Source organism: Harpia harpyja, chromosome 7 (genome assembly GCF_026419915.1).
Source record: "Harpia harpyja isolate bHarHar1 chromosome 7, bHarHar1 primary haplotype, whole genome shotgun sequence".
Classification (NCBI taxonomy): Eukaryota; Metazoa; Chordata; class Aves; order Accipitriformes; family Accipitridae; genus Harpia; species Harpia harpyja.
In genome coordinates this window covers 991,493-1,019,063 of record NC_068946.1, presented here as the reverse complement: position 1 = coordinate 1,019,063, position 27,571 = coordinate 991,493, and the positions used below count along the sequence as shown (strand labels likewise).

The following is a 27,571-nucleotide window of genomic DNA, read 5'->3' as shown; positions in this document are numbered from 1 at the left end:
TAGAGAGGCAGAGGAACTCGGCACACGACTTCATCAGGGCTACTAATTCACCAGCCTCAGCCCCGTAAAGAGAAGTGACACGGTGCTCACGGGGGCACAAGTCTCCTGCCAGGGCTCTGCCCCGACCCCCACGACGCTCCAGGGAATTGGGGGTGAGACAGGGCACCCCCGGCACTCCCCACCGCAGGATGGATGGCACCGTGGCCGCAGGCAGGGCAAGCTCAGCACTTGCCTCCACAGGATGGGGATCCCCAGGGTTGCCACCTCCCACGGAAGGAAACGCCGCCAGATTCTGCCAGTTCTGTGCAGCAAGTTTAATTGATCAAGAACGAGTAAAAAGTAACGAAAATGCCAGAAAACTGCTTCAGTGTGTACAAAACTCATTGTAGAATATAAAATACTTTAAAAATATTCTGCAGAATCAGATCTGCAAATTTTTCAGTTAAAAAAAGATTCCAATGTGCCTAAAACATAGTAACGCTTAACAAAAATAAAGACATCCTGCGGTCACCACGCACGGCAACAAATACATTCGCTCTCCCCGATTCGTGCAGATGGAGCCGCGTGGCACCACCGACGCTGACGGCAATGCCCGGGCATCCCGGCGGACAGCGAGACCTCCCGGCTTGGTGAGGTGCTGACTGCGAGGGGACGGGGCTCACGACCCCCCGTCGGGGAGACGGGGGCATCCCCGAGGCGGCACTGCCGGGGGAGCGGCGGTGGCCGGCACAGAGACCAGCCGCTTTGCCGCGGCGGGCGCGCAGCCTCACTGGTAGACGACCTTCACGCAGAAGGTTTCCTCGTTCTTGTCCTCGTGGTCGTTGATGTGAATCAGGATCTCCTCCTCGCCCGCACCCTGGCTCGGGGCAAAGCGCAAGCCGATGGTGTACACCTCCCCGCCGGCGACCTGCGGGAGAACGGGTGGGAGGAGAGGCGGCGGGACCCGGCAAGGACCCCTCGACCTGCCCAACCTCCCCAGGCTAGCTCCCGCGGCAGCACAGCCTGCATCCCTACACCCGCCGAGCATCGCTCCGCGCATCATGGTGTCCAGCTGGATGAGGGCAGGGGTCTGGCAAGGGCAGGGGGGGACCGCCGGCAGGAGGACGTACCTCGAAGGAGTCCTCCTTGAACTGCAGGAGGTCGGGCCGGTTGGTGCACAAGAAGTAGAGCCTGGGCGAGGGGTAGGGGTTGGTGTAGGTGATGCGCTTGTTGCAGCCTCTCCCGCCCCCCGCGGGCAGCGAGATCTCGAACGCCTGCGGGTTGAGCACAAGCCGTGGCAGAGGCGGCACGGACCGTGGGACGGGCAGAGGGAACGACGGGCGCTCCCCCAAACCGTCTGCGGAGAAATGCCTCCTGCACCCACACACCGTGGGAGGCATTTCAGGGGCACGTTGCCTTATGTCCCCTCCTCTCCCCTTCTACGCCTTATGCTTGATCTCTGCCAGCAGATATAAAGAAGGCACCTTTGAGCAAAAGCATCCTCCTCGTGCCGCCGCTGGCACCGGCGCGGCAGCAGAAGTAATTATGAGCCCGAACGACCGAGGGCCAGGGGAGCAGCGGGGACCGGCCAGCTCGTCCTCCAGCTAATTAATGGACGTCCACAGGGAGAGCCATGGCGCTCGCTCAGGTAACGCCCCGTGGCACCGAAGGCGGGCTGGCATTTGGCAGGATGCCGAGGCATCGGTTTAAACGCCGATCTGAACTTCCCCCGGCACCGAGGGTTTTGGGAAAACGTTTTTAAAAGGAACACATTAGCCGGAAAATCTAATTTTCTATCTTTCAGGCAAGGCCTCTGCCAGCACAGTGCTAATAGAAAGCAGCATGCTGTAGCTTTAATTTCACAACCGGGGATACTTCAGAGTTGACGCTCCTCAGCATGGGACTGCCTTCGAAACCGCCTGAAAGACGTTTTACCGCAGTCTGCAGCGAGATTATTTGAGCACCCGAGGATGAAACGTGCGCTCAGGGTGGCAAGCACCAAAACCCCCATAGATGTAAAGAGAGGAAGAAGCAGGAGACGGCCCCAGGTTATTGGCCAGACCGCAACCGCCGGTCCGGTGCCGTCACCGCGTTTTTCTGGTTGCAAGAGCCGCCATACCTTGGAGATGAGGGGCTGCCTGCAGGACAGGCAGAGCAGCCAGGAGGACACCAGCTGGTGGGACTCCACGTCCACCAGGTTGAGGTAGATGAACCTGCTGCCGGCGCGCCGGGGCCTCACGCCGAGGTACAGGTCCTGGATGCCGTTGGCGGGGAGAAGGAAGGTGCCGTCCGGATCCACCTGCGGAAACCAACACCGGGAGCTGCGGCCACCTGCGGCAGCCTGTCGCACCTCCGCGACGTCCAGCTTGGAGTACAAACTAGACCCGATTGCTCTTAAAGACCTGTGCACCTACACCACCACTACTGAATCCCACCCACGTGAACACGCCGGGACCGGCTTCGTGTCGGGAAGGATAAGAGCCGCTCGGGGAGAGCCAGCTCCCCCCAGCCCCGGGACTCCTTCCCCTCGCAGGCTTCGCCCGGGGAGACTTTTGCTTTTGTTTACGGGACAGCGATGGAGTTTTTGTGCCTTTCATTATTGACATTCGCAATTACGGCCAAACGAATTCTAAAGAAATTGTTAGTCTTCAGATGGTCTCATTAACGCAGATAATTTGCCCTCTGGGGTTTCGTGCCGATGATCCTACACATGACAGCTCTAATCAAAAGATAATTATCGCAAACACTTTAGGGCTGCCTTTCCCGTTCCGGGGGGGATTTCACCAGGCTGGTCCAGGCCAGCCCCTCGCTTGCCGCAGCCCCGAGCCCACCCGCGGCGGGGGTTACCTCCAGCTCCTGGGGGTGGGAGGTGAACGCCTGCACCCTCCGCGGGGCCGGGGTGCCCCGCAGCAGCAGGGAGAGGCGGGAGAGCTGCCCGGCCGTGCAGCTGACGTCCAGGCGCTGCAGCGAGTGCAGGTAGAACTGCCAGATCTGGACGGGTGCTGCCAGCCAGGCGTCCCTGCAGCACAGACAGACGGACGGGGCTCGCTGACAGCTTCTGCTAAGGAGCCCGTATCAGTCCCACCCGTTCCTAGAGCATCGTCCGACGCAGAGATAGCCCGGCTGGCTCAAAATGCATTAGCTTGCACAGCGGGGATGCTCTGACCAGGGGTTATTTAGAAGAAAAGAAAACGATGTAAAACCCTAAGCTGCAAAAGTTTTGGGAAGCCTCCTGCCCAGCTTTCTGCTGCTCAGCGAAGGCGGCTGGGCTCGGGAAGCCGCAAGCAAGGAAAGGGCAGCGTGAGCTCCCCTCCTGCCCTGCCACGCGCTCGGGGCTAGAGTTTCTCACTTTTTGGGGTCCTGCTACTTACGTATAAATAGCAACAAAGAACTTTTTGATCTGCGGGCTTGGTCCTCCGGCTACTTTTAAGAAGATGTCCTGTGGCTCCCCGGGCCCCTGCGTGCAGAAATCAGAGCATCGTTCCAACGGTTAACCTCGCGATCAAACCAGCTAATGAGGACTCCAGGGTTTCCTTCCCATTAACGGAAAAACCCGCCACCGACCCACTTACGAAAGCAGATGCTTTCAGCATCTAGTTAAACTATGTTATTAAGTTATTATACAGCTTGGCTGAGCTCTTCCAGTATTTTTAATTACAAAAGAGGACACAAATGACTATCGCATTCCAGGTCTGCATCTGTAATCAAATTTTGGCAAATTTTCCCCAAGTTTTCTAACAAGCCGTAATCCAATTACCATACTAACGCGTTTCTGCAACGGCAATTAGCAACGACCCCTCGTCGCCATCTGCACGTATGGGCTCAAGTTTATTTTTCCTTTCTACCTCCCCCAGCTGCAAAGCAAGCCCAGGAAACTCGTGCCGGGCATTGCAAAGCAAGGGCTGCGCTTGGGGAGGGACGCAGAGCGACGGCTAAGCTTAGCCTAAGGAGCACCTCAGTCTGGCACGGTCCTCCCCACCGCCCCAGCATCACCCAGCGGAGAGATGCTCTGCCGCGCATTCAGAGGATGCACCGTCCCCCCGCCGCACGACTCCAGCGGCTGCGGAGACCCCGAGCAGCGGGGAAGGTCTATCCCACGCCCGACAAAAGGCTGCTTTTCCCCAGCATCTTAATCATCCGGTATTTGCTCAAAAGAACAAGCGAGTACAGGCTGCTGCAGGATGTGGTAAGGGGCAATATTCAGCTTCCACCACAAAAGCCACGTGGCTCCTTTTAATTGGAGCAATAATAAAGGGCAATTCCGGCTTCACCACTGCCAGCGTTTCGCTACCGCGGGCTGATACACAGGGATGCTCCGTGGGTGCGAGGCATTTCGCCACCGCCGAAAACAACCCCCAGCAGAAGGACACAAAGGACAGACCGATGCCAAAGCGTAACAGGTACCATGTTTTTGGTTTCGCAGATGATGTCAGGGTCACTGCAGCGAACAAACATCTCGGGCTCCCCCCCCGGCATCCCCACTGGCGCACCTGCAGAGGAGAGAGACCAAGGTGAAACCGTATTCAGCGTTTTCTGCGCTTGTGCTTGCTACCCTGCACCCCACACAGCCGCAGACCAGAATCCCTTATGCAGGGCTACCAGCAAACTCCATGGGCATACTGGTGCAGGGAATTAAACATAAAATTAATGCAGGCAAGCGGATGAAGAGCGAGCAGGGAGCCCAGGGCTGTGAAAGGGCGAGGAAGCAGAGACGAGCTCTCTGGATGCCACCCGCACCTCCAGGGAGGCCCCAACGAACCCTGGACGCTGACTAACGAGGAAGAGCCCGAGCCCCAACCGCGGGCTCACCGGGGAGCGTGTGCCAGGGAGGCAGCCGAATGGTCTTCTTTAGGAAGGTGAGCTCCGGGTGGTAGAATCGGAAGGTCTGGTCCACCACGTGGGGCTGCGGCTCCACCTTCACCCGCAGGAGCGCGATGGGCTTCCCCCCGCTCACCTGGAAGGAGACCTGTCCCGGGCGACCAGCGGGAGAGGGACGGAGTTTTGCAAGAGTGATGCTTCTCCTCCCGCGCAGCCCCTCGAGCGGCGTTTTCGCCCGCTTCCCTCACCTGGATGTGCTTTGTCCGCCCGGCCCCGCTCTTCCCCAGGGAGCGGTTGGCTGCGTCGGCGCCGGCACCCAGCCCTGCCGGCCCCTGTGGGGTCCAAGAGCCGGTTGCCTGGGGATGCAGCACCGCTATGGCTGCGCGGTGCTCCCCGTGGCGGTACCACCCTGCCCTGCATAGGCAAACACAGCCGAGGAAAATGCTTCCTACCGGGAACAGCTCAAAACCGGGGCTCGCACCTACCTGTGCCACAACGACGGCGGGGTCCGCGGAGAAGGTCTGGTATTTGAAGGGGATGCGGACGGTCTCCTTGGGGCGCAGGTAGACCTGAGGCCGGAGGTCGTCACGGAGGTGGAACATCTCCTCCTCCACCGGCGTAACGCTCTTGGTCAGCTCCTTGAAGTGGCGCCACTCCCTCGGGTCCAGTATGACGCTGGGGGAGCGAGCGGCAGAGGTGCTGGTGAGCGCTGGTCGGGAGCCGGTGCCACCCTGGCATCTCCCCAGGCACACAGGGGAGACCCCGCTTCGGCCCCTACCTGAGCTCGGGGTGGTCGACCTCGATGGTCACGGTGTGCTGGACGCCGTAGGGGTTCTTCAGGGCGAACTCGAAGAACTCGGCCGTCCCCAGCACGGCGTGCACGGTGTGGGTGGCAGTGATGGCCTGGCTGAGCATCCGGGAGATGCTCTCGCCCTTGACGCGCTCCCGGTAGGCATCGATGATCTGCAGGTCCCGCAGGTGCCGGGCACGCTGCTCCTGCCAGCCCTGCCGCGAGGGAGGGGACCGTAAGCCCAGAGCCACCGCCGCATCCCTGTCCCCCGTCCCCCCTCTCCTCACCGAGAGCTGGGGCATCCTCCCGCCACCGGCGTCCTCCCGCTGCCGCACCAGCGCCATGCGCCGCAGCTTGCGCCGGCGGGCGGCCGTGGCCTCGCCGGGGACAGCCGGGGGGGCCAGCCTTGCCTCCGGCCGGCGGCCACACAGCGCGGCCGCCAGCTCGCCGTCCACCTCCACCAGCCTCCGCGCCCGCGACACCCGCCCGCCTGTGGGGAGAGAACACCGTGGCGCCGACAAGGGACCCCCCGATTAGCGTGGCCCCGAGGGACCCCCCCATGATGCCGCCGGGCCAGCAAGGGGAGCGCCGGAGGGGGCAGCAACCCCGCGGCCAAGGGCACGGCACCAGCGCCGCAGCGGCAGAGACACCGCCAACCCAAACGCACACCGGGGGACGGGCCGAGCCCCAGCCCGGCAGGACTCACCGACGGCGGCGTTCAGGGAGATCCAGCTGCCGGCTGGGATGCTGCCAGCGCCGTCTGGTGCAGGCAAGACGCGGGAGCGGGACGGCAGTAGGGACGGCGGCTGCCCTGGGGTCTCCTCGCACGGGTGACCTGCCACGAGCAGAGACGAGAGTGAGCGGAAACCATCTGTTTTTCATCGTTAAAAAATCTACTACAAATTTTTATCCTCGCGGCAGCTCTTTATAGACAATTTTTAAAAAAGCAGGAGCAACTATCTGGTTGCTAACAATGCTCTGCGAGCCCTACGGCACTCCCTCCAGAGCCTAGTGCTGCTACCACCATACAGCCGTCTGCCCGGAGACGGAGCAGCATCAAAAGCACAGTGCCATACTGAGTGAGTCACCACCAAGTCCCTCACCAGCTCCGGTTTTCCTTTCCGTGTTCCCCATCCACAGGCTGCAGCGCTGCCGCTGGCACGGCCACGTGCCACCGCGTCTCCCCGCTCCTGCTGCCATCCGCGCTCCCGCAAAGGTTATGCCAAGCGGAGCTGGATGAGGCTTTAAACCCGCTGGGTATTTACCCGGCCTACAAATCCCGTCCCCATCCTTCAGGCAGGCGCACCAAGCTTTTCAATACTGTTTTTAACAACAGTATTTTGAAATTCAAACAAAGAGGACAAGGAAAAAAACAATCAAAGGGCGGCTGTTGTCCTGGTGCAGCATCTCTCCCTCTTTTGCGAGGTGTGAGTTAAACCTCTCCCTGGGTTGTGAATCTCAGATTCTCCTTCCCAGGAGCTTATCGTCCCTTTGCAGGCAAAGTATGGAAATGACGATTTGAGATATCTTATAATGGAGCTAATCTTCCTTCTGAAGATAAGATTTTAAAACCTGGAGTCACTGCACATTTCTGGGACGGGGAATTAAATATATAAAATAAAAGCAGCCAGCGGGTTCTGGGAAGAATAACATTCTTACAAGCGTGGTTTTCGTTGAGGTACAGCCCTGTGCATCTCTCCCACAGCCCCGTGCTGCTTGCTAGCACCTAACTGCACGGCGCTGCCGTCGCCGCACCGCCGGCCTCCCCACTGCCTTCTGCCGGCGTTTGCAGCCAAGGAGGAACCACAAGCACAACCAGGAGCCACGTGCCTCCGCTCGCAGCCCAGCGGCACCCGGAGCCGAGCAGCGCTGGTGCCAGGACAGGGGCTCTGACCGGCACCGAGGGTACCCGGCGAGGCGTGCGTGCCGCAAGGGTGCCGGTGCCGGCACCCAAGGCTGTCGGCCGCGCTCTTACCGATGTTGGCTAGGCAGAGGTGGAGGCGGCCCCTCACCGCCACGCGGACGCCGAGGGGCCGCAGGGCGCCGTGCCGCAGTGCCTCCCGGCCCATCACCGTCACGTCTGGCTCGTACTCGGTCGTGGCCACCTCCAGCTCGTGGTGGGTCCTGACGGCCGCCCGGCCCTGGCGCAGCAGGGGCTGGGGACAAGGCAAGGACCGGTGAGGGGTAAGGATGTCTCTGGATGTCCTAGGTCTGGGGGGTTTAGCCCTAGAATACTGCAGCGTTTCTAGGGCAGTGGAAGAAAGTTAACGCTTTGCCACCACTTTTGAGGAAAAGATGACAAATCCCGCAATTAGGGGCTTATCGGGCTGGCATTGGTCTCGGTTACACAGAGGGGCTGACAGCAACTCGATTACTAAAGATGCAATCTCAACGCGGGACCAAAGGAAAAGTCAGGCTCTTCCTTAACACTCCTGCCCGCTAAGCAGGGGGTCTCCTGCATCGTTAGCAGTCCTGAGGGCTTAAGGGGAAAGACCTTCAATTTAACCGATACCTCCAGTTTAACAGCAGCAGACCCAACAAGGAGCAGGGAGTCTCCGTCCCAGACGTCAATCTGGAGGCTGTGCTCGGCCAGGTACCGCACAAACCAGCGCTGCTCCCCGGGTCGCAGGAAAGTGGGATCCACCATGTACTTCAGCTGCAAGCCCGGCGGTCCTGCGAGACACGCGGCATCGTCATGGAAATGGAGCTTCTGCCGACAGCAGCACATCAGCCAGGACGGGGACACTCTTCTGCTCCGGAGAAGCCTGCCTGCTCGCATGCCTGCTCTCCTCCACTTAATGAACCCATCGGTCAACTAGTAAGGTCCAAGGTCCCCCGGGACTCCACCTGCCCCCCAGAAACACTCAGTCTGTACAGACCCCCCTCCATTTCCATTAACAGCTCCATGTGGAAAAGGAGCTTCCCCAGGCACAAGTGCTTGGTGTCTCTCAGGACCAGAACTTAATAAGGCACAGAAAGAAACAAAGAAGAGCATTCAGCTAGGAGGATCAGAGCCGCTCACTCTGGGCGCTGTGCTCTCACGTGCTGCCTTTCTTTTCAAAGGCGCTTAGGTGCAGCGGCAGCTGGCAGTCTCGACATGCAAATCGTGCCACCAACACTTCCCGGCGTTCTACTTCCAATGTTGGACATTTTGAACGTTTTTCATGATGTGCCACGCAAACTAGTGGAGGCTGGCTATCAAAGCAGACACTGGCCTGTTCCTCAGCCTACAGGCAAGCCCAAAACTGACTGATGGGAGAGGAGCGGCCGCACGAGGATGCTAAAACCGGAGCTCACCGGTGCCAAGGGTCCCGTCCTTGTTCATCCGGACAAGGAGCTGCGCCGGCACAGCCGCCAGCCCCCCATCCGTGCTGACCAGCTGCAGCCGCGGCGTGGTGACCGGTGGAAAACGGTAGAACTGGAAGGTGAGGAAGATGGTCCTCGGCCACGTCCCCTCCACGCCATCCTGGGCATCCCTTCAGGGAGAGAGAGGGGTTTGGGTTAGCTCATGGCGCGGCGCTGCCTCGCCATCACGAGCTCCTCGTGCGTTTGGCACGCACTGAGAGGCAGAAGAACAAGAGAAGATCGGCAGCATCACAAGTATTTGGACTTCTCTGAAGACAGCGGGCATATGGTTTGCCTTGGCTTTCCAAAAAGCTTCACAATTCCAGCTGTCCTCCGCCATATGCTGTGACAGAGGAGCCCAGCAAAGGCAGCGTTTTACCTTCACAGAGCAGACTGCCGTCCACAGAAAAAACAGAAGTGGGGCCTTATCCAGCCAAAGCCACCCCCCACGGGTGCCAACTTTCTCAACTCCATATGCATGTATGGAGAAACCCTGCATTAACTAGCTTTTACATCACATTGTGGCTAATGGATACAATAAAAAAAATTGGAATGTGATTTAAGAGTGCCCGGAAAGGACAAGAGCATCATCGTAAAACCCTCCGGGGCTTTGCCTCCACGGCAGGTGCTGGGGGAAGCAGCGCCTTTGCAAGGACTTCTCCCTCTCAAGCAGGGAAGCGGGCTGGGGGGGATTTTGGTAAGGGACTCTCCCCCAGGAGGCCCCCGGGATCTGCCCGCAGAAGGTACCATGAAGAGCTGCCATCCCACCTGCCGAAAGCCAGGAACTGCAGGATTATTTCATTGCCTTGCAGAGGGTCGGCTTCCTCCAGCCGCGGGCTGAAACTCGCCGGGTCCACCGGCTCCGAGATTTCCACCGGTTCCTGGTTGTGGTCCAGGATCTCCGGGAAGCCGGCGGCGTGCAGGCGCGCCAGGGAGGCACGGGAGAGCAGGGTGCGGGAACTGACGGAGAAACGGGGGTGAACCGCGCAGAATCGGCCACGGGGCACCCCGGCGGGCCTGGCGATGGGGGCACAGGAGCCCGGGGAAGGGCGGCCGAGCATCACCTGCCTGCCTGCAGCCCCATAGCAGCGATGGGCACCTGCAGCGGGGCGAAGGGCAGCGCCCGCAGCTGGTCGCCGGCGCAGGGCTCTGGGTCCGGTGAGCCGAGGTCAGCCTCCAGGTGAGTGATCCCCCCCTCCTGCCAAGAGCCACGGCCGCGCCGCGCCGGGGGCTGGCCCCTGCCCCACGCCGGGGCCGACAGCTGGGATGCCGACAGCTGGTGGGAGAGCGGCGAGCGTCAGCGCCCGCAGCCCCACGCCGGGGGAGCAGCCCCCCGAGGCGGGCTGCCCTGCGGGAACCCCGGCGGCGAGGCGGGCCAGCGGCCCTTCCTTGCTAAAGCGGCTCAGATGCCACGTGCTCCGGCATCGCCGCTCTGCCGAGAAGCGGCGCGGCACCTCTGCTTCTTATTTAGCTGCCGCGCTTTCCCTGGCAAGGGGAGGGATGAGAAAATGCAGCAGGAAGATCAAACCGCTTAATGCGGTCTTATGAAGCATTTTATTTCATCAAAAATATTTGTGTGCCTTGATCCTCGAATCAAGATATAAAAAAAGCATAAAGAGGGATCTCGGTATTCATAGCTCTCCTTAAATCCCAGTAGCTCTGCACGAAGAAACCGTGCGTCACTGTCAGCATGTACCGGGGACAACAGTACTCAGCAAACCTGGGCTGTCAAAAAACAGAACTGCCCTTACAAATACATTTGGGGTGTGAAAAGAGCTGAGGGAATCTCGCCCAGCACGTTATAGGCAGGGTCCCTTTTGCTGCCTCGGAGGAGGTGGGTTTGAGCAGGACGCTCGGCGCCTCTTGGCCGCAGCAGCCAGGAAAACCGGCAGAGGACGCGACCGGGAGCACAACCTCAGCGCGTGGGTCGTCCCCCGGGAACGCCGCTGCCCGCTGCCCGCCACCCGCGTCTGCGGCACTTACCCCCGGTCCCCGCGGGGAGGCCGCCATTCGCAGCGGGGCCTGCGGACCTGCGGAGAGGGACGGGAGAGATGCTGTAGCGGAGCCGTCGCCCCAGGCCCCGCCGCCGCGGCTGTGACCTCCGCCAGCAAGCCCCCTCCAACCTCCCGCCAGCCCTTTTAAATTTGGGGGGTGAAACCAGCTCAGTGAGGTGGCTTACCATCTCTCAACCACTTATTTGACTTATTTTTCCAATACGATTGCTGCCTCGCGGGGGGGAACATAGCACGTCTCCAGATCCAACCGTTATTTTGCTGGAATTAGGCTAACTCTGCTGCAAAAGGCAGCTCCTCCATCCCCAGACAGTGCCGCGGTTCCCTACGGCCATCCGGCGCTGCCTAAGTGGGATGCTTAATGAGACGTGAAAGTTTTAGGATACTTAAGGTTTTCGTCGCTCCTCTGTTATTTCTTGTCACTCCCTTCATCTATTCGTGCATTCGTGCCCTGAAACGGTACGAGCTTTATCATGTTTATATTTGGCTGCTCGGCTCGCGTGCTGGCACAGCTGAGCTCGCTGTGCCGCTGAGCCGCGGGTCCTTCAGAGCGGAGCAGACCAGGGGCACAGATGTTCTATCTCTGCATCCACGTGATGCTGAGACCTTATTTTGCTTTCACTACCACACATATTCTGGCTATTTCATGCTGACTGCTGTGCAAAGGAAACCACCCTGTTTCCCTTACGTCTACAACATTGTTTTCTTTCAGTTAGGATGGCTTTGGCCAGTGTTAAGAAGACGATGGACGGATCCATCAGCACCACCGGCAGCTGAGCCGACAGAAGATGCGCTTGGCCTCCGCTGGCCAAAAGCGCCAGGTGGTGGCATGTTTTCCAACGGAGCTCTACAAGAAGTTAACCAAACACTCTTTTCAGCAGCTCGGAGCGCAGGCTGGCTCTCACGCGTGGCCGCTCACCTCACAGCACGGCTCCAGGACCACCGCTGCACTTCCCAAGCTCTCCCCGGCGCCACCAGGCCCCCGGAGCCACGGACAGGCCACGCAGCTCATCTCCTAAAATCGCCCTGTTGGGGCATCTCCCCTCGCCGGGCACCCTGCCCGCACTCCAGCACGCTCCCTACAAGCCGGAGCGCGCCAGCCCAGTGCCGGGCTGGAAGCTCACTGTCGGCGCGCGCTGGCTTTTCCCTTCACCGCACTGCAACTCCCTCAACGTCCCGGCCGTCGCCAGCTGAAAGGCATCCAGGAGAACCTTTCAAGCAGCGCCAGGAAGGTACCAGCAGTGAGGCGGCCACGTCGCAGAGAGCCTAACCCAGCGCAGCGCCAGCATCGCCAGAGCCCTTCATTTCACCCGTGAAGCTTTCCTGCTCTAAAGCCCCTTACACCAGCAAACCCGGCTCCTCGACGGCAGAAAGCCAGGACTTGCTGCGGCAGAGCCATGGTGCCACTGCCATCTCGTGGAAGGCACAGCAGCTCCAGAGCCAGAGCAGGAACAGGCATCCACCGCGCCAGGCATTGCCCGGTCCGGCAGCTACCGGCTCACCAGAGGAGCTGGATAAGCTCGTAAAATGTATTTAAACGCTGTCAGGTATCTGGAGCATTGCACCGAGACCTGCGTGGGAACCGGAGCGGGAGCAGAAGTGACGCTGCAGAGGAAAGGGAAGTTTTGTTTCCCTTCGATCACGAAAGGGGGGATTAGACAGAAACAAGCCACAGAGGATTTCCAGGAGCCCGGGGCATTGACTCAACTCCGTGCCCAAACCCAAGCCAATGGCAGTTTTCTTTCTGCCTCCAACACACACAGCACTGAAACCCCGACCACCTGGCACCCCTGCACTATAGACACACAGACAGACAGACAGATAAATGCGTATGTGCACACACGCATACACAGCCTGGTTTTTCCTGGCTAGGCACTGGCACAGCCTGTGCAGGACGATCGAACGTGTGCTGCTGTCACGCTCCTTGAGCAGCAGCACAACAAGGTTATTATTTTTTTTCCTCAGCCTATAATTGCCATCTCTCCTGTCCTCACGTATGGAGGGATTCAGAGTCCAGAGAGATGAGCAGCAGCACTGGCAGAGAGCAATGCGCTGCTGGTGCAGCCGCTGTGCCCATCCAGCTGCTCTGGGTGTTGAGCACCGGAGCCCAAACGCCATCAGCGCGACCCGAAACAGGAGCGGGCTGGTGCCATGCTGGAAATCCCTGGGGATTTTGCACGTGGCTGAGCGCTACTGTCACAGGGGAATTTTGCAAGTTCAAAAGTGAGAGCTGAATTCAACTCGATGGAAACTTGGTTCACTCTGGTAATTCATAAACTAGCTCACTCGGTGAAGTCGTGTTTTTTTTCTCCTGAGCAGACACCAGTGCCACACTCTGTACTTTAAATGTCAGCGATCTGGAAAACACTCACTCAGCGATGGCGTAGGAGGCTTCTCCGACTCGTCCTTGTCTTTACGTAGGATCTCCGCAGCCGTTACAAGATGTTCTTCCGAATCAGTGGAAACATAGAATTGGACAGTCCCAGACTCCACGTGCTTCCCCTGAAATTAGAAACGAAATACTTCTAGACAGCATGCTACACGCAGCCTCCCCCGTACCTCCGAGAGACGACTCCCTTGCCCTGCAGTCGGAGAAACGGTGGTGCAAGCCAGAGGCAGAGCTAGCAAGGGGCTGTACTTTAATTTCTGACCAAATACCTCTGTCTTTGCAGAGACACACACACACAGCCCCCTGCTAACTCCACCCACCACCACCCAGTATAAGATTTTTACTGAGCAAGTTCTGCAGACACTCATCCGTCCTGGCCCGCAGCAGAGAGCAACCCGTGCAGCTTAGCACCACAGCCGTATTTTGGCCACCCCGCCATGACTCCTTCGCCCCAGCCCTAAGCTGCTTTTGCTGCTAAACACCTGGGAACGAGGTCTTTCTTTCGTGCATGCGCATCTCGGAATAAACCGGCTCAGGTCACAGTGGCCTCCAAGAAGTATCGCAGTAACTGTGCCGACCAGCTACGTGGCAGCTCAGTCTGCCCGTTTGCAGTCACTGAAGTCAAGCAGCACCAGACACCGAGCGCGCTATCTATCGCCGTAGACGCTCACTGGCAGGGGCTGGGGGGCTGCCGCCCTCCTCTTCATCCACTCACAGATTTGCAGAGAGCTCCTCCGTCGCCGGGGCACTTACAAAAGTTTTGGCAAAGAGCCTCTCTAACGGCAAGCCCGTCCAAGCGCCGGCAGCGTCCCCGTGTATTTTGCAGCGCAGAAGCAAGCCCTTACCTGTCGGGAGCTCCTGCCGCTCGTCGGGGTCCGGTAGACCAACGTTTGGCAGGGGCCGCGGCAGGCGCCGCCGCGCAGGGGCAGGACCACCTCCGCCTCGCCGGCACCCAGGACGGGGCTCCAGATGGCCCAGCGCACCGAGCGTATGTCGGCCGTCTCGCCGTGGGCGCTGCCGGGCAGGGCCTGGGTGGGAGAGAGGGGGGAGCGCGGTGAGTGCCGGGCACCCCGCCTCGCCGTGGGATGGAGGAGCGGGTGCTGCCAGATAGATGCGGGCTCTCATCTCCCACTGCGCCTTCCCGCACCCGGCTCCGGCATCGCAGAAACCGCTCCCCCTCCACCTGTTCTGGAGACATTCCACTTTCCAGCACCTTATTTCTCTTTCTGCACCCATTTTCTGCCCCCCGCCACCAACTGCACCTTTCTGCTCCCATCCCTTTGCAGGCTCTGAGGAGCACCAGGAATGCTTCTCTGATGGAGAGGGACACATCGATCCCGGGGAGGGGACGCAGGATCGCGAGACCTCTCAGTGAAAGAGCACTGAGCTGGCCTGCACGGTTTTGAGGTTTGCTTCTCTTCCCTCTGCCAGCAGTGCCGCAGGCAGAATCAGCACCTTCCTACATGATTTCACCTCCTCAAGGCTGACCACAAACTCACAGCCACAGCTGCCCACAGGCACAAATCCCACTTTCTCCCTGTAAACCCCGTACCACCCTTCCCCACACGGGCACACTGCTTTTTCTTGCATATATCCCATTTACCCAGCCCGTCGCTGACGTTATTCCCCTGTCCGCAGCCTGCAGCTGCAGTACGGCAGGCACCTGCGCTCCAGGTAATTGCACCTCATCCCTTCACCACTTATGCAAGCAACTACACCTCTGTATTATGGATCAGCATAATATAATGCTGATATAATGTAAAAGCATGATATAATGCTTTTCAAACGTAACAGGGTTTTCATCCCTTGTATGTATTTAGCAGATGGGAAAGGCAGCGTAAAGGCTTCCACTTACCCAGGCGCGTCCACAGCCTCCCCTTAAACTGAAGGACAGGTGCAGAAGCAAACCAAGAGGTCTCTATCTGCACCCGCAATCGCCCTCGCAGCCTGCTAATTATGGCACGGAGGACAAGGCGATCAGCTCGGCAAGCGGCTTTGGGATTAACTGCTTTGCCCAAGGGCTGCACCACGGGAACCAGATCCACCGCCACCCCAGCCAGCGTTCCCAGCACCCAACACAGCCAAACAAATAGATCTGCGTCTGGAGCCCCAGATGTCCATGGGTCCTCGGGTTTCAGCTTTTTAAAGGAGTTGAACCCCACATATAATCTCTGACAGCAAGGGTCAGCTTCTCCTCCCCCCCTCAATAGAAATCCCTCTGGCCTGGCACCTGTGTCCCACTTTATAAATACCCATTTTCCCTCCCAAGTTTTGCTCTGGACAGCTCTAACAAGAGAAGACACTTGAGCATTTTCAACGAGCACGATTAGGGCCTCCTAACAAACTGATGGCCATTGATTCAGCCACACTATGAGCTAATGGCTCCAATAGCAAAGGGGCTCTGGAGGGGACCACCGAAGGGCTCGCTAAGCTGGGTTTAACCTGGGGAAAGGTTAAACTGAAATACGTGTAAATGATCGGTAAGTAGGCGTTAGCGAGCGTGGTCTCTGCAGTCAATACAGAGACTTCTGGCTTTAAGATCCGGAGAACATCAGGCTGAAGCTCCCAGAAAAACGCAGCATTCAGAAAAGAAAAAAGAGCGGGAGGGGTTAACTTCTTTTTGGCATAAATGCTAAATTCTAAAGAAAAGCCTTTTTTAAATTAAAAAAGGCTGAAATTTTCCAAATTAGCTTGCCAGAACACTATGGGACTGCTGCAGGCTACACTTTTGCATATACATATACACAGTGGAGAAATGTAACCGCATGTAATTAAAAGGACTCAATAAGCCCATTTACAGGATATTTTGCGCAGCGCCGCGGAAAGCACCTGGACACTTTGTGGGGCCATTCGCTGGAGACTTTGCAGGGCCATTCGTTAGGCGGCAGGGCCCTGAAACGAGGAGCCCTTGCGTCTTGGAGGCACGGGATGGTGAAACGGGAGCAGAGGACAGAGTTACTCAGCCGGGCTCGCTCGCCCAGCGTCAGATCTCCGCTCTTTAATAAGGGACGGAGACGAGGTGCACGCACGCTCAGCCCTACCTTCCCGCCGGCTCTCCCCGAGCTGCAGAAGACATACTCCAGCTGGAAGCAGACCCCAAACGCTGGGTGAGGGACCATTTCGCTCAGGTGGATGCGGCTCCTGAGGACCAGGGCTTGACCTGCACCCCTGCACCGGGATGGAGAAGCGGCTGTCAGCAGCACCCGAGGCAGGACGGAAGCGGCACCGGCAGCGGAGGGTCCCCCCTTACCTGGCTCCGGAGCCGGGCACCCCCGGGCAGCCGCCCCGCACCACCTCCGCCTCCGGCACCAGCACGGCCACCTGCGGCGCCTGGACGAAGCGCAGGCCGTTGTGGACGCCGACGTGCAGCCGCCGCTCCCGAACTGCCACCCCGTCGCCGTCCGGCGCAGCGTTAGCCTGCGACAGGTAAGTTTTTCAGCTCGGGCAGCGAGGTGGCACGGGGTGGCACAGCATCCCTCCCTGCACCGCCCGCGGCCAGGAAAATTCAGGCAATCTGTCGGAAGCTCAAAAAACAGGACCCACCCCCCCAGCGGCTGATGGATATTAACATCGTTCGTCTTTATGGCAGAGTTGGCGCAAATCTGGCAAATAAAGAAGGACTCGGCCAGCAGTCCTTACTGCACACTGAGCACTGCCGTTCCTAAAGAGACATACTCAATGCACTGCACTTTATCTTTGCATTTTCCATAGCAGAGCAAACCCAAATGCTGCTCATTAGCATCTGGATGTTCAAAACAAAGCCTACACGGAGCACCTGCACGCTAATCCAGCCACAAAGCATGCAAGAGGCTTGCACAGCAAAAAAGAAAAAAAAGCCAAAACAAAAAATCGGAGACTCCAAGCAAAACAAATACACAAGTGCCATTTATCTGAACCTTTCCACTCTGCCCGTAAACGAAGCGCCGGCATTACTGCTTGTGCACTGTGCTTTCCCCTGCTGTAACTGCATCGGCAGTACCTGAAGTAAACGATCGCTGTTCAGTAAGTCCAGCAGTTCTTCCTCAAATTCCTCCAAGGAAGGGTACAGCCGGACGGATAGCCTCTCCAGATAGCAGGTGACCGGCTTCATCAGCCGGGGTTTCTGCAAGCAGTCACCTGAAGAGACAAGGTGGTGGCCACAGGTCACGCTGCGGCCGGGGGGGACGATGCTGGGAACGCAGGGGCACCCGCAGCCAGACCCGAGCCGAAAGCAGCACCGGGGAGAGGTCGTGGCCGTGCAGAGGCTCTCTGGCCACGGGGCCACCGCCTTTATGTGGACATGGGGTGTTTGCAGAGACGCACAGTGAAACGTTCCTGCTTCACCCGGCTTCCCTGGCACATACACGCCTTGACGCCCGGGCGAGAGCCAGAAATACCTAATGCCTTCGGTGTCAATGGATGCAATCTGTTTACTTAATAAAGCCACCGCCGCTGCAGTGCTGAGGTGCCCTGCAGTGCAAGACGCTGGCTCTCCCCTCCTTCTCAGCAGCACCGGGGACTCGGCTGCTTTGGAGACCTTGCTCAGCTTTAACGTTAACAGTTACAACCCCCAAAATGGTCAGCAGTGGGGTTTTTCAGGCAGTAAGCTGAAGAATAATTCCGCTCCAGAATTGAGAGTACTTTTTACCCCCTGAATCTTCAGATCACACAATTTTAATCACAGCAGCTCAAACGGCAAGGCTGCTACCCACAGGGGAAGATTAACGAGGGCTGAGCATGCAAGGGCTCGTCCCCCAAGCCTGCCAGACCCCCAGTGATCCTGAGCCCCGCCACCAAGGAGGACGACTTTAAACAAGTTGCAAGGGCTTCTCCTAAGACGCCGCTGAACAACTGTGATTAAACCAACCATCACTTATCCCTAGCAACTTCCCAGGAGCGAAGCAATTAATGGAAGAACAGACCGAAGCCATTTTGACATCTTTCAGGATAAGCTACGAACGCAAGGGCTGCAGCCCTGCCAGCGGAGCGGAGATGCTCTCGCCAAGGGGCAGCGCTGCAGAGAACCCGTCGGTGCTCCCAGAATCCCCATGCCAGCACCCTGCCTGCCCTGCCCGCAGCCTCCCCAGGGACCTGCTGCCTTCAGCAGGAGTGGCACAGGGAGCAGGGAAAGGGAAGGAGCCCTTACTCGCATCTCCATGCGCTGGCAGCAACCCGGGAATGGTCTGCAGCCCAGACACCAGCAGGTTTTCGGGAAGGAGGTGAAATATCATCTCCAGGGGCTGGTGGGTCTTCAGGGCATACTGCAGGTGGCTCTTCTCCATCACCGTCAGGTATTTGTTCTCTGAAGAAGAGAAAACATCCCAAAATGACCAAAACAGGGTGGGGGAGACAGCTTCATGGCGCCACTGTCGAAGAAATCATTATCCACGAACGCACGTGTTGGGAGCAAAGGAAAACCTGGGTTTGCCCAGCCAGGCTTTTCCCGGCTGGCAGTAAGGCGCGTCCGCTTAGCACTACCAGGGCACGGACCACGTATCGCATCGACCGGACACACACGATACTCATTTGGATAAGAGAGGCCGCCAAGAAAGGAGCGAGACGCAACGTCTTGCCGCTGCTTACTTTCCACGGGGTCCTGGAAGCGCGGGTGCAGTAAGGCGCGCGGCGTCCCATGGTACAGCTTCAGTCTGAAAGCAAAGAGCACAGGCGCAGTGGTCAGTAAATCCACCCTGAAGCGCATCTTCATCTTCCGCAATGCCTCTGCTCAACAGTAAGAAACCACCTTCCTGCTCTGCACCCGTGGTAAAAATCCTGTCCTTTATGGAAAGGACAGGCATCACTTACAAACCCACTGCTGCTTCCCCAGCCATGAAGAATTCCAGGTTTCTAAACACTGGCTTTGTTTCTGCAGCCCCAGGACCACCCTTTCTCCCCCCCCGAAGCAGCCGTGCACATTGCCACCCCAATTCCCGGCGTGCCCCATCACACGGCGGTGGGGGGACCTACGCTCTGTCCTCAGCGGCCGGATCTGTCGCCTCCGACCCGCTGCCAAAGAGGGGGATGAGTCCAAAGCCACAGGAGAGATGCCGAGAGCCCCCGTCCCCTTTCCTGGCCGTCGCCACCACTTCCACGACAGCGGCGATGCCGGGGTGGTTCAAGGAGGTGTGGAAGTAAACGGTCTGGGACAGGAAAAGGAGAGAGAAAGGGTATTTCAGAGGTGGTGGCGGCAGCTGCGGGCAGAGCAATAGCCGTTGCATTTGGACAGCCAGCAGCCCAACCAGACCATCCATCAAAACTTCCAGGCAGCAGCTCACAGCAAATGGCCTCCAGCACCGCTCGGAAATCTCAACCTCCTTAAATCTCAAACATCATTAACTTTTTTTTTTTCTTTTTTTTTTTTTTGTTGCTAACACCCATTTTCCAGAGTAACTCGCAGGCTGCGGACCCCATAAGAGCGGGGCTTTGATGCGCCCCTGACCTACAGCATCATAGCAAGGCCCACACTGGGAAAGCCAAAGGAGCTGGAAGCCCTCCTGCCGCAGGGAGGGGAGATGGGGGTGGCCCGGACGTGAGGGCAGGAGGGGACGGGACACAGGTCACCTCCCCGGGACAGGATTTAAAGCTAGGTTAATCTTTCTGTTAAAAACTCATTACCGCAGTGTCCCAGGGAAAACGTTTACTGTAATCACAGGCTGTCAGGAAGGGATAACGGAGAGAGACATTACCGTGTCAACCCAGGGAAATAAATCGTTATTCTATTATCTTTTATTGCAAAACGTTGAAGTAATGACCGCTGGCTGCAGACCGATGCCTTGCCTTGCAAAGACACAGACAGCCCTTAAAGCGGATCCCTTGTAAAACCAGGCTTGCTGTTCCTTTTACAAACGCTAACACCACTTTACGACAGCTCGCTCCTCTCCCCTAAACCCTACGAGGACGATGCAGCGCAGGGGTCACCTTAACCCACCACACGTGCGGACCCCGTCCCCTGCCCACTCCTCCGGTGAAGCTGGCGAGAGTGCAGGCAGCAGCACGTGCAGGCAGAAGCTCAGCACGTGGCCTGCGCAGGCAGAGGATGCAATGCCCCCGCACGCTGCCAGGTCTCGCGAGGCGGCTCTCTAGCAGCCAGCAGCTTCTCCTGCATGAGGAGCAGCGCCTTTCCCCCTTCCCTCACCTTCCACACATCGATTGCCTCTGCACCCGAACTCTTTGCGATGCTAAACTGCTGAGTATCATGAAGTTAAAAGATCCCAGTGCTCAGCTGCAACACAGGCTGCAAGACCCCGAGCGCTGCGGCTGCACCGTGAGTGTGCAGGGAGGGCTGCAGGGGATGGGCAATGCAATTCAGCGACTGCAGAGAGGCTGTGAGATGCAGTCCCCTAACACCCCAATGCTCCTGCCAACTGCTCCCAACCGCACGCCACACACCCAGGAAGCCTGCGGACATAGGGATGGTGCTTGGAAAGGCGTCTGGCGAGGTGGGGAGCGGCACCACATCGCTCTCTCCGCAGCGCGCTCTGCCATAGTTTTTCTGCATCCCCCTTCAAAAAAGCAGGGGTGGCCCGTAATTAAAATACTCGGGGGAGAAATGCACACATCAGCGCCCCTCAGATACCGCTACCTATTTAAATGAATGAAGGAGCGCGGTGCTAATCTGTGCCACACTTCATCTGCAGCACCGGAGGAGGTGGAAATAAAAGGTATGAATTAGAAAACGTGACATCTCGGCTGTCGTCCCCACTACAGGGCAGCAGGATCTCCCCAGTAAGGGGGCACCCTGGTTTGCGGGTATCAGCAGCAGGTGGAAGCATGGCTTTGGGTGAGTTAAGTTCCCAGGTAAGGGAAGAAGGCGAGAAGGTGAGAAAAGTGCTGTCTCCTTCCCTTCCTTCCCACTCGTGAAGAAACACTGCTCTCTGCCGCCGGCTCTGAACACAGCAGGCAGCACACGGTGGCATGCCGCTGCTCCCACGCCATCACCCAGCCCCGGAGGTAACCCAAGAGCCCAATTTCCCCATTCCAATAAACCGTGCATAAAACCTTAAGAAGTGGGCAGCATCTGGGGTGCACCCTGGGCAAAGGATCGGGAAGGGAAAAGGGTTTGCTGCTGCTGTCTGCCTGCGTGCAGGAGAACGAAGCCCCGCAGATGAGGCTCAGCAGCAGACAGACCGACCACGGGCCAGAGCCTGGGCACGCTTTGGACTTGCCGCTTTAAAAGGCTCACGGCTACGGCGTGCTGATCGCAGGCTCCCAGAGCTCTCCGAGCTCCGCTTCCACAGACAGACGGAGCCAAACCAGCACCAAAGGAGGGCGGCTCCGGGCTGAACTCAAGCAAAGACGGCTTTTCCCTTCACGTATTAAAAACCTCCCTCCTCCAACTCGGCTCCTGCAGCTCCAGCCGCCTCCCCGCGGGATCGCCGCCCCTTCCCGGGGGGCTGCCGGCGTTTTCCCAGACCCAGCCGGCACGGCCGCTCCCCCAGCACCCTACCTCATTGAAAGCCGCCCTGGCCGGGCGCAGCGGGGCGGCACGGGCAGCTCGCCGGCTGCTCCTCCACGTCCTCCCGAAGAAGTGGTGGTAGGTGGCATCGAAAAGGGAGAGGCGCAGCTGGTACTCGGCTCCCTGCAAGGCACGACAGGATGGGGACACGCCAGCTCAGCGGCCCCCAACGCTGCAGAAAACACACTTCAGTAAGAGGGGACAAACAATTCCCGTTTTGGAATCAATGCCCAAATCAGGCCAGCGGCCGGGGACAGCTTCGTGCATTGCTGGAGAACCTGTCGGAACAGCAGAGGTTGAACAAGCAAAGCAGAAGTGGGAAAACTGAACGTTAAGCATCTAATAAAGGGGTAGCAGACTTTTAGAGTGCTCCCTGGCGATTTTTTTTTAAAAATGCTCACCTAGATTAAAAACTAACAAAAATGAAAGTGTTTTTAATTAAACACTAACCCAGATTTGCAGGTAAAAACCCCTGGGATTGAGACACGGCTCCGATTTGTGTTTCCGGGAGATTTACAGTTAGTTCCCCCCAAAACAAGTAACCTTGTCTTGAAAACCTCCGCCTTCGTGAGCTCTGGCCAGCAAACACAGCAAATCCTGGCCGGCGGTGGGCAGAAAGCAAGGGCTCAGCGAGAAGACACTGCTGGGCTCTCCAAGTCCCCCCTACCTGGGTGAGGGCAGCCCCTTCCAGGTACTTCAGGATGCAGCGGAAAGCTGTGGAGCCCGGCTGGCGAGTCCGTCTCCGCTGGCAGTGTGGAGGAAGGATGACGTTCCGCAGAAACACCCTTTCCCACTCGCTCATCTTGCTGCCCCAAAGGTCGCCTCTCCCTCCCGGCGTCGGCTAGGGCGAGCGCTCGGCTGGAAAACGGAGCCAGGAAACGCACGCTCCGGCCAACGTGCTCCAAGGCCGTGACGCCACGTGCGCGGACGGCCGCGACGGGACATGCCGTAAAGGGGCTCTGGGGTCCCGCAGGACGCACCGGCCTTCCCCGGGAGCGGGCGGCTCAATGGGGCACAGCCGGAGGGGCCAGCGCAGGTCACCCCAGGGTGCGGCGAGCCACCCGCGCCGGCGGCCGGGCAGCCACCGCTGCTCCCGTACGAGTCGACCCGCAGACGTACGTGCGCGCGTGCCTGCAGAGACCCGTACGGGGACGCGCTTCTGCGCACAGACGCACGGGCACGGGAAGCCCACGGACACGCGGGCACGTGCCCGCAGACACCCACGCACGCGCACCGACACCCAAACACATATGAGCGTGTGCCCGCGCAGCGGCCCCCGTGTGCGAGCGTACGGTGCCGTAGGGGGCCGGCGGCGGAGCGCGAGGCCAGGCGCACCGCGGCGGCCGCCCGTACACCCACCCCTCCCGCGGGTGGGTGCCCACGCAGGCAGGGACGGGGCTGCTGCCCGCGGCAAAACCGCGGACACGCGTGGCGGACGGCACGGCCTCTACGCGCCCGCGCACCCGCACGGATCGCCCGCGCGCGGCTATAGGTGCCCGCGCGCGGCTACAGGCGCCCACGCGCCACCCGCCGGCTCGAACCCGCGTCGCCCCGCGTACTCACCGCGCCCCAACGCCATCTTCACGGGCGCGACCAACCTCGCGCCGGGGGGGGAGGGCGGGGGATACGGAGGCTCCGCCGCAGCTCCCTGCCCCGCCGCCCGCGCTCCCACGCCCCACCCTGCCGGCGGGCAAAGGAGAGAAACGTCGGCGGGACGATCCCGGAGCCGGGCCGGGCGCGGCGGCGGCCGCGGAAGCGGCGGCGGCGGCGGCGGCCGTTTCCCAACCCCCCTCCTCGGGCGGGTGGTCGCGCCCGGCTCGGCATCGGGTTACTAGGGCGATGGTGCCGCACCGCGGGGGGCGGTGCCTCGCCGCCGGGTCCAATCGGCTCTACAGCCAATGGGGGCGGGTGCGGGGCCGCCGTCATTTATATGCGGCGGGAGAGGCGGGCGGCGTGGCCAATCGGCGGCGGGCGGGGCGGGGCTTGCCCCCCACGAGGGCGCCGCGGCGGAGCGGTGGGGAGCGGCGGCCGCAGGCAGGTGCGGGACCGGGACCCACGGTGGGGATGTCGGGGCCGGGCACGGCCGCGGGCAGGGCTACGGTCCGGCCACGCCGCCCGTCCCCGGCGGCGGGCTGGCGCTCCGGCGGCGGCTGGCTCGTAGCCCGAGAGCGGCGGGAGGGGGGCTGCGGAGGGCGGCCGGCGCCCCTTCCCGCGGCGGAGGGACGGTCTGCGCCCCGGGCATCCTCCCGGCGTTGCCGGGCGTTACCGGGGGGGGGGCGGCCGGCGCAGGCGCAGACTCGGTGGGAACGGAGGGAGACGCTCGGGGCGCGGCCCCGGCGGCCGCCGGCCTCTCCCGGGAGGGGGGGTCCGGGCCCGGCTGCTTCCCGAAGAGCCGCCGCTTTGTGCTCCCGGCGGGTGCCCTCCGCCCTGGCTTTTCCCCAGCGAGGCGAGGGAACGCGGCGGCGGAGGTCGACGCTCTGGTGGCCCGTCGACGCCGCGCCGGGAGAGGCAGGTGGCGGAACGCCGACGGGAGAGGTGCGAAGGATTCCCCGTCCTCCCACAGCCCAGCCGCTGCTGGAGCTCCCCGTGGGCTCTCCTGCAGCCGTGCCTGCAACTCGAGGGTTTCTTTGGCTCCCGAGCCCCGCTTCGGCCTCCGCTCTTTCAGGCTGTTTCCTCGCTGGGGGGGAGCCTCGTCGGTCTCGCGCCCGCTCAGCCGGCAGCCGGGACGCCGTGCCGTTGTGGTTAACGCAATCATCCTGGGACTGTTTGCGTGGGTGCCATGGGTGCTCTCATCCCGGTGAGAGGTTCTCAGTAGAAGAGCGGAGCCACGCTCCACACTGGCGGGAGGCAAGGCCGGGTTGCTGCTGGCTTTGCGCGGCTAGGGCTGCCCGCCAGCTGCCCAAAAAGCGCAGGTTTCTCCCTAAAGCGTCGCTGGACCCGCGGTGCAGCGTCGTGGGGGAGCACCGGAGCAGGCAGGCTGGGCAATATATCCAGTATATACTGCATATATATGTATACATATTGCATATAAGCAGTGATTTGCAGGCTGGTTAACAAGAAACGCCTCTGCTCGCAGCTGCTAATGGAAGATATGCAAGAGCCCCCTTTTTTATTATTTATTACTCTTATTTTTATGAGGAGGGCAGCGGGGCCGGCCGTCGCCTCCCCGCTGTCGACACGCGGGTCTGTGGGTCGGATGTGCGTCGGAGCGAAAGCAGAGCGACTTGGTGCGTGGTTTCCACCGTCTGCTGGGGAAGCAAAGCCACTGCTGTGCTGGCGCTGGGGCGCGCTCCCTGAACGGGACGGGCTTTACGGCCTTCCCCGCCTGTCGCACGCTGCCATGGCATGGGAAGTGGGCAACCCACTGGGATCACCCGCCCAGGTGGTGCTGAGCGGGTCCCCATCAGTGCCGGCATGGTTCAGAGTGGGCACTGTTCTTGCTGGCCCCATTGCTGGCAAGACTGTGCCCGGAGGGCAGAGGAAGCAGCAGGATGCAGTGGTGAAACTGACTGGGACTTGGTGGATGGAGAGGGACCAGGTTTTCCTAATTTATAAGTGAAAAAGCACAGCTGTGCGCTTCCAAAACCCTGACCCCTTTTTGCTGGCTTGGCTGCTAGTTTTTATGTTAAATCCAGCCACCGGCCACATCGGTGCCATTACTGCTCCAGGATTACGGTGCTGGGGACCAGTGTGCTCCAGTTACTGGGGCGCCTCTGAACTGCGTATTCTGGGGTGCTTTTTTTGCCCAAGAGGGCCAAAAAGCAAAAGCTGCTGAGAAGGCGTGACCGGGGAGCAGGACGCGTGGCCGGCCGGCGGGACGTGGTGGCTGGGCGAGCCCCGGTGCTGGGAGGCAGCCCCGCAGCATTGCCTGCGGCCGCCCTTATTTCATTCTTTAAGAAAAACACCCAGCACGGTGTGATTTGAAGGTGTCCGATGATGGAAACGTCCGGTTCCATGCTCCCCACGGCCTCTGGATGAGCATCCTCTCGCCTGAGCTGCGCAGGGGTTGCCGGCGCCGGGTGGCAGCCGCTCACTCGCCCACGCATGTTGCCGGTGCTGGGCTGTGGCGCCGACACGGTTAAGGCACTGGTGGAATTGGGGAGCCGGGCTGCACGCCACGCCACCAGCGGAGCCAAACTTGCCGAGTCAGGATGTGAGAGCAGCAGGGCCGGCTCTGCAGCATCCCTGGGTGCTGCCGCATCCCGGGGTACGGGGGGCTCGGCTTCCTCTCTGCTGCCGGATGCCTTTTCCCAGGGACGGAGAGGGAATGGGGTAGGAACTGGCACCTGCTGCCTTCGCCTCCGGCTGTCACGGCTGCGCTGCACCGGCACTGCTTCCCGAAACCTGCAGAGCCTCCAGCTCTGCTGGCAGCTGGGGCTGTTTCTCATTTTTTTTTTTTTTGCCTCCTGACTGCACATCTCTGTTGGAGCACCGGTGCCAGGTAGGTGCAGCGCTGGGGTTGTTGGTGGCTCGGCCGTGCCGGGCTGGCAGCTGCGGCAAGTTGGGGAGCCTGCCAGCCGGCTCCCTGGGGAAGGGGTGCGTGCTGGCGGTGCTGCGCATCGGGGACCCGGGGGTGCTTGGTGGCCTGACGGACCCCGTTACTTTTGTGCTGGTGTATGTCACAGCAAAGGAGCAATAAGCCCCTCTGACGTGTCGCGTGTGGTTTTGGGCTGTGTCATCGACTTGGGGAGCCGAGCAGCGCCGGGTGCCTGCGCTTCGGTGCACACAGCGCGATCACGGGCAACCTCACGTGTCGCAGCTAAATTTCCCAATGCCTGCCTTGTTCATTGTCTTTTATGACCGGCTTGTAAACATGCCCAAGCCCACGGGCCGCGGTCGGAGGGAGCCCGTGCCGCGATGGCGGGCCAGGGGAGCGAACGCTGCTCTGCAGCAGAGGCTTCCCCGGGCAGAGGGAAGGGGCAGGGCTGCTGCTCTGCGGATCCCTGCAGCGCCGGTGCTGCGGGTGGGGGGTGCACGGACCCCGAGCGGGGCACAACCAGAGAGGTGACGGCGGCGGCAGGAGGTGCCGGGTCGAAAGCCATTTGCAAGGCAGAGCAGCGCAGCGTGAGTAATTGTGCTAAAGTCACCTTTCCCGTGGCAGGGGGGGTGTTTGCTGAGGGTGGTGTTTGCAAACCTGGTAAAAAAGGGGTAGAAATACGGGGACGGATGCCCGGAGTGGGGAGATGCTTGGCACCATCTCCCCTGCATCCCCCACCTGAGCAGCTGGGAATGATGCTGGGCTGCCCGAGGTGGGGGTCCCGCAGCTCCCCCCACCCCAAAGGGGGCTCGGGCCCAGCCATAGGTGAGGAGCTTCGCCCCTGTATTCAAATTAGTTCTGTGTGCGGTTTCACCTCCTCTTGCTCTGACAGCGGTGCGTTTGGGAGGCTGTGGTCTGCAAGGCATCCCCCAGGCTGGCCCAGCAGAGCTTTGGCTCCCCAGGGCTTCCCGGCCATAAATTCTTTCAGAATCCCAGCGCCCACAATCTCCTGCCCTGTCGTGCTGGCCAGGGATGGGGACAGGGATGGAGCCTGGCGAGAGCACGAGCTTTCGGGGCACCCTTGCACCCAGGTCCCAGGCACATTCCGCAGAACAAAACATTTTTCTTCCCTTTCCATGCAATCGCCCTGCAGAAACTCCTGCGGTTGCGGACTCGTGGCCGAGTTTTCCCGTGAGGAAGCTGAAGGTGCAGGAGTGGTCTCGGGCAAGCACCAACCTGCCAGCACGGAGGGGACCGGGCTTTCGGCAGCGCCTTTGGCTCGGAGGACCTGCAGGGGCAGGTTGACCCTGGCAGCCGGGATGCTCCA

The 27,571-nt window shown here is 60.1% G+C and overlaps 1 protein-coding gene across 5 annotated transcripts; it reads right to left on the bottom strand.

Moving 5' to 3' along the window:
* Nucleotides 1-299: 299 nt before the first annotated feature.
* NPHP4 (nephrocystin 4) lies at nt 300-23,519 on the bottom strand. Of its 5 annotated transcripts, none has more exons than XM_052792110.1 (29): nt 23,331-23,516; nt 22,435-22,625; nt 21,759-21,890; nt 19,280-19,452; nt 18,896-18,960; nt 18,459-18,614; nt 17,313-17,449; nt 16,584-16,750; nt 16,375-16,501; nt 14,179-14,361; nt 13,317-13,446; nt 10,916-10,962; nt 9,997-10,208; nt 9,701-9,892; nt 8,885-9,063; nt 8,100-8,260; nt 7,563-7,743; nt 6,294-6,422; nt 5,875-6,077; nt 5,576-5,802; nt 5,283-5,472; nt 5,046-5,129; nt 4,789-4,933; nt 4,384-4,469; nt 3,351-3,436; nt 2,827-2,998; nt 2,099-2,278; nt 1,110-1,253; nt 300-907 (listed from the first exon to the last, which is right to left on the bottom strand). In XM_052792110.1, the coding sequence occupies exons 2-29, from the start codon at nt 22,567-22,569 to the stop codon at nt 767-769; spliced, it is 4,164 nt and encodes a 1,387-aa protein (XP_052648070.1). In that variant the 5' UTR covers nt 22,570-22,625; nt 23,331-23,516; the 3' UTR covers nt 300-766. The 5 variants fall into 5 exon arrangements, 4 of the variants coding, with proteins under 4 accessions (XP_052648070.1, XP_052648068.1, XP_052648071.1 ...); XM_052792108.1 differs by having other exon boundaries at nt 4,789-4,945; nt 23,331-23,515; XM_052792111.1 differs by having other exon boundaries at nt 4,789-4,945; nt 9,997-10,193; nt 23,331-23,515.
* Between the last annotated feature and the right edge of the window lie 4,052 nt (nt 23,520-27,571).

Bases quoted from the DNA above. Each gene is read 5' to 3' on its own strand.
- NPHP4 (XM_052792108.1), bottom strand. From the start codon at position 22,569: ATGAGCGAGTGGGAAAGGGTGTTTCTGCGGAACGTCATCCTTCCTCCA. The intron at 2,999-3,350 runs GTAAGTAGCAGG...TCTGTGCTGCAG, and splicing joins TTCTTTGTTGCTATTTATAC to GGACGCCTGGCTGGCAGCAC. The intron at 1,254-2,098 runs GTATGGCGGCTC...CTCAACCCGCAG, and splicing joins GGCAGCCCCTCATCTCCAAG to GCGTTCGAGATCTCGCTGCC.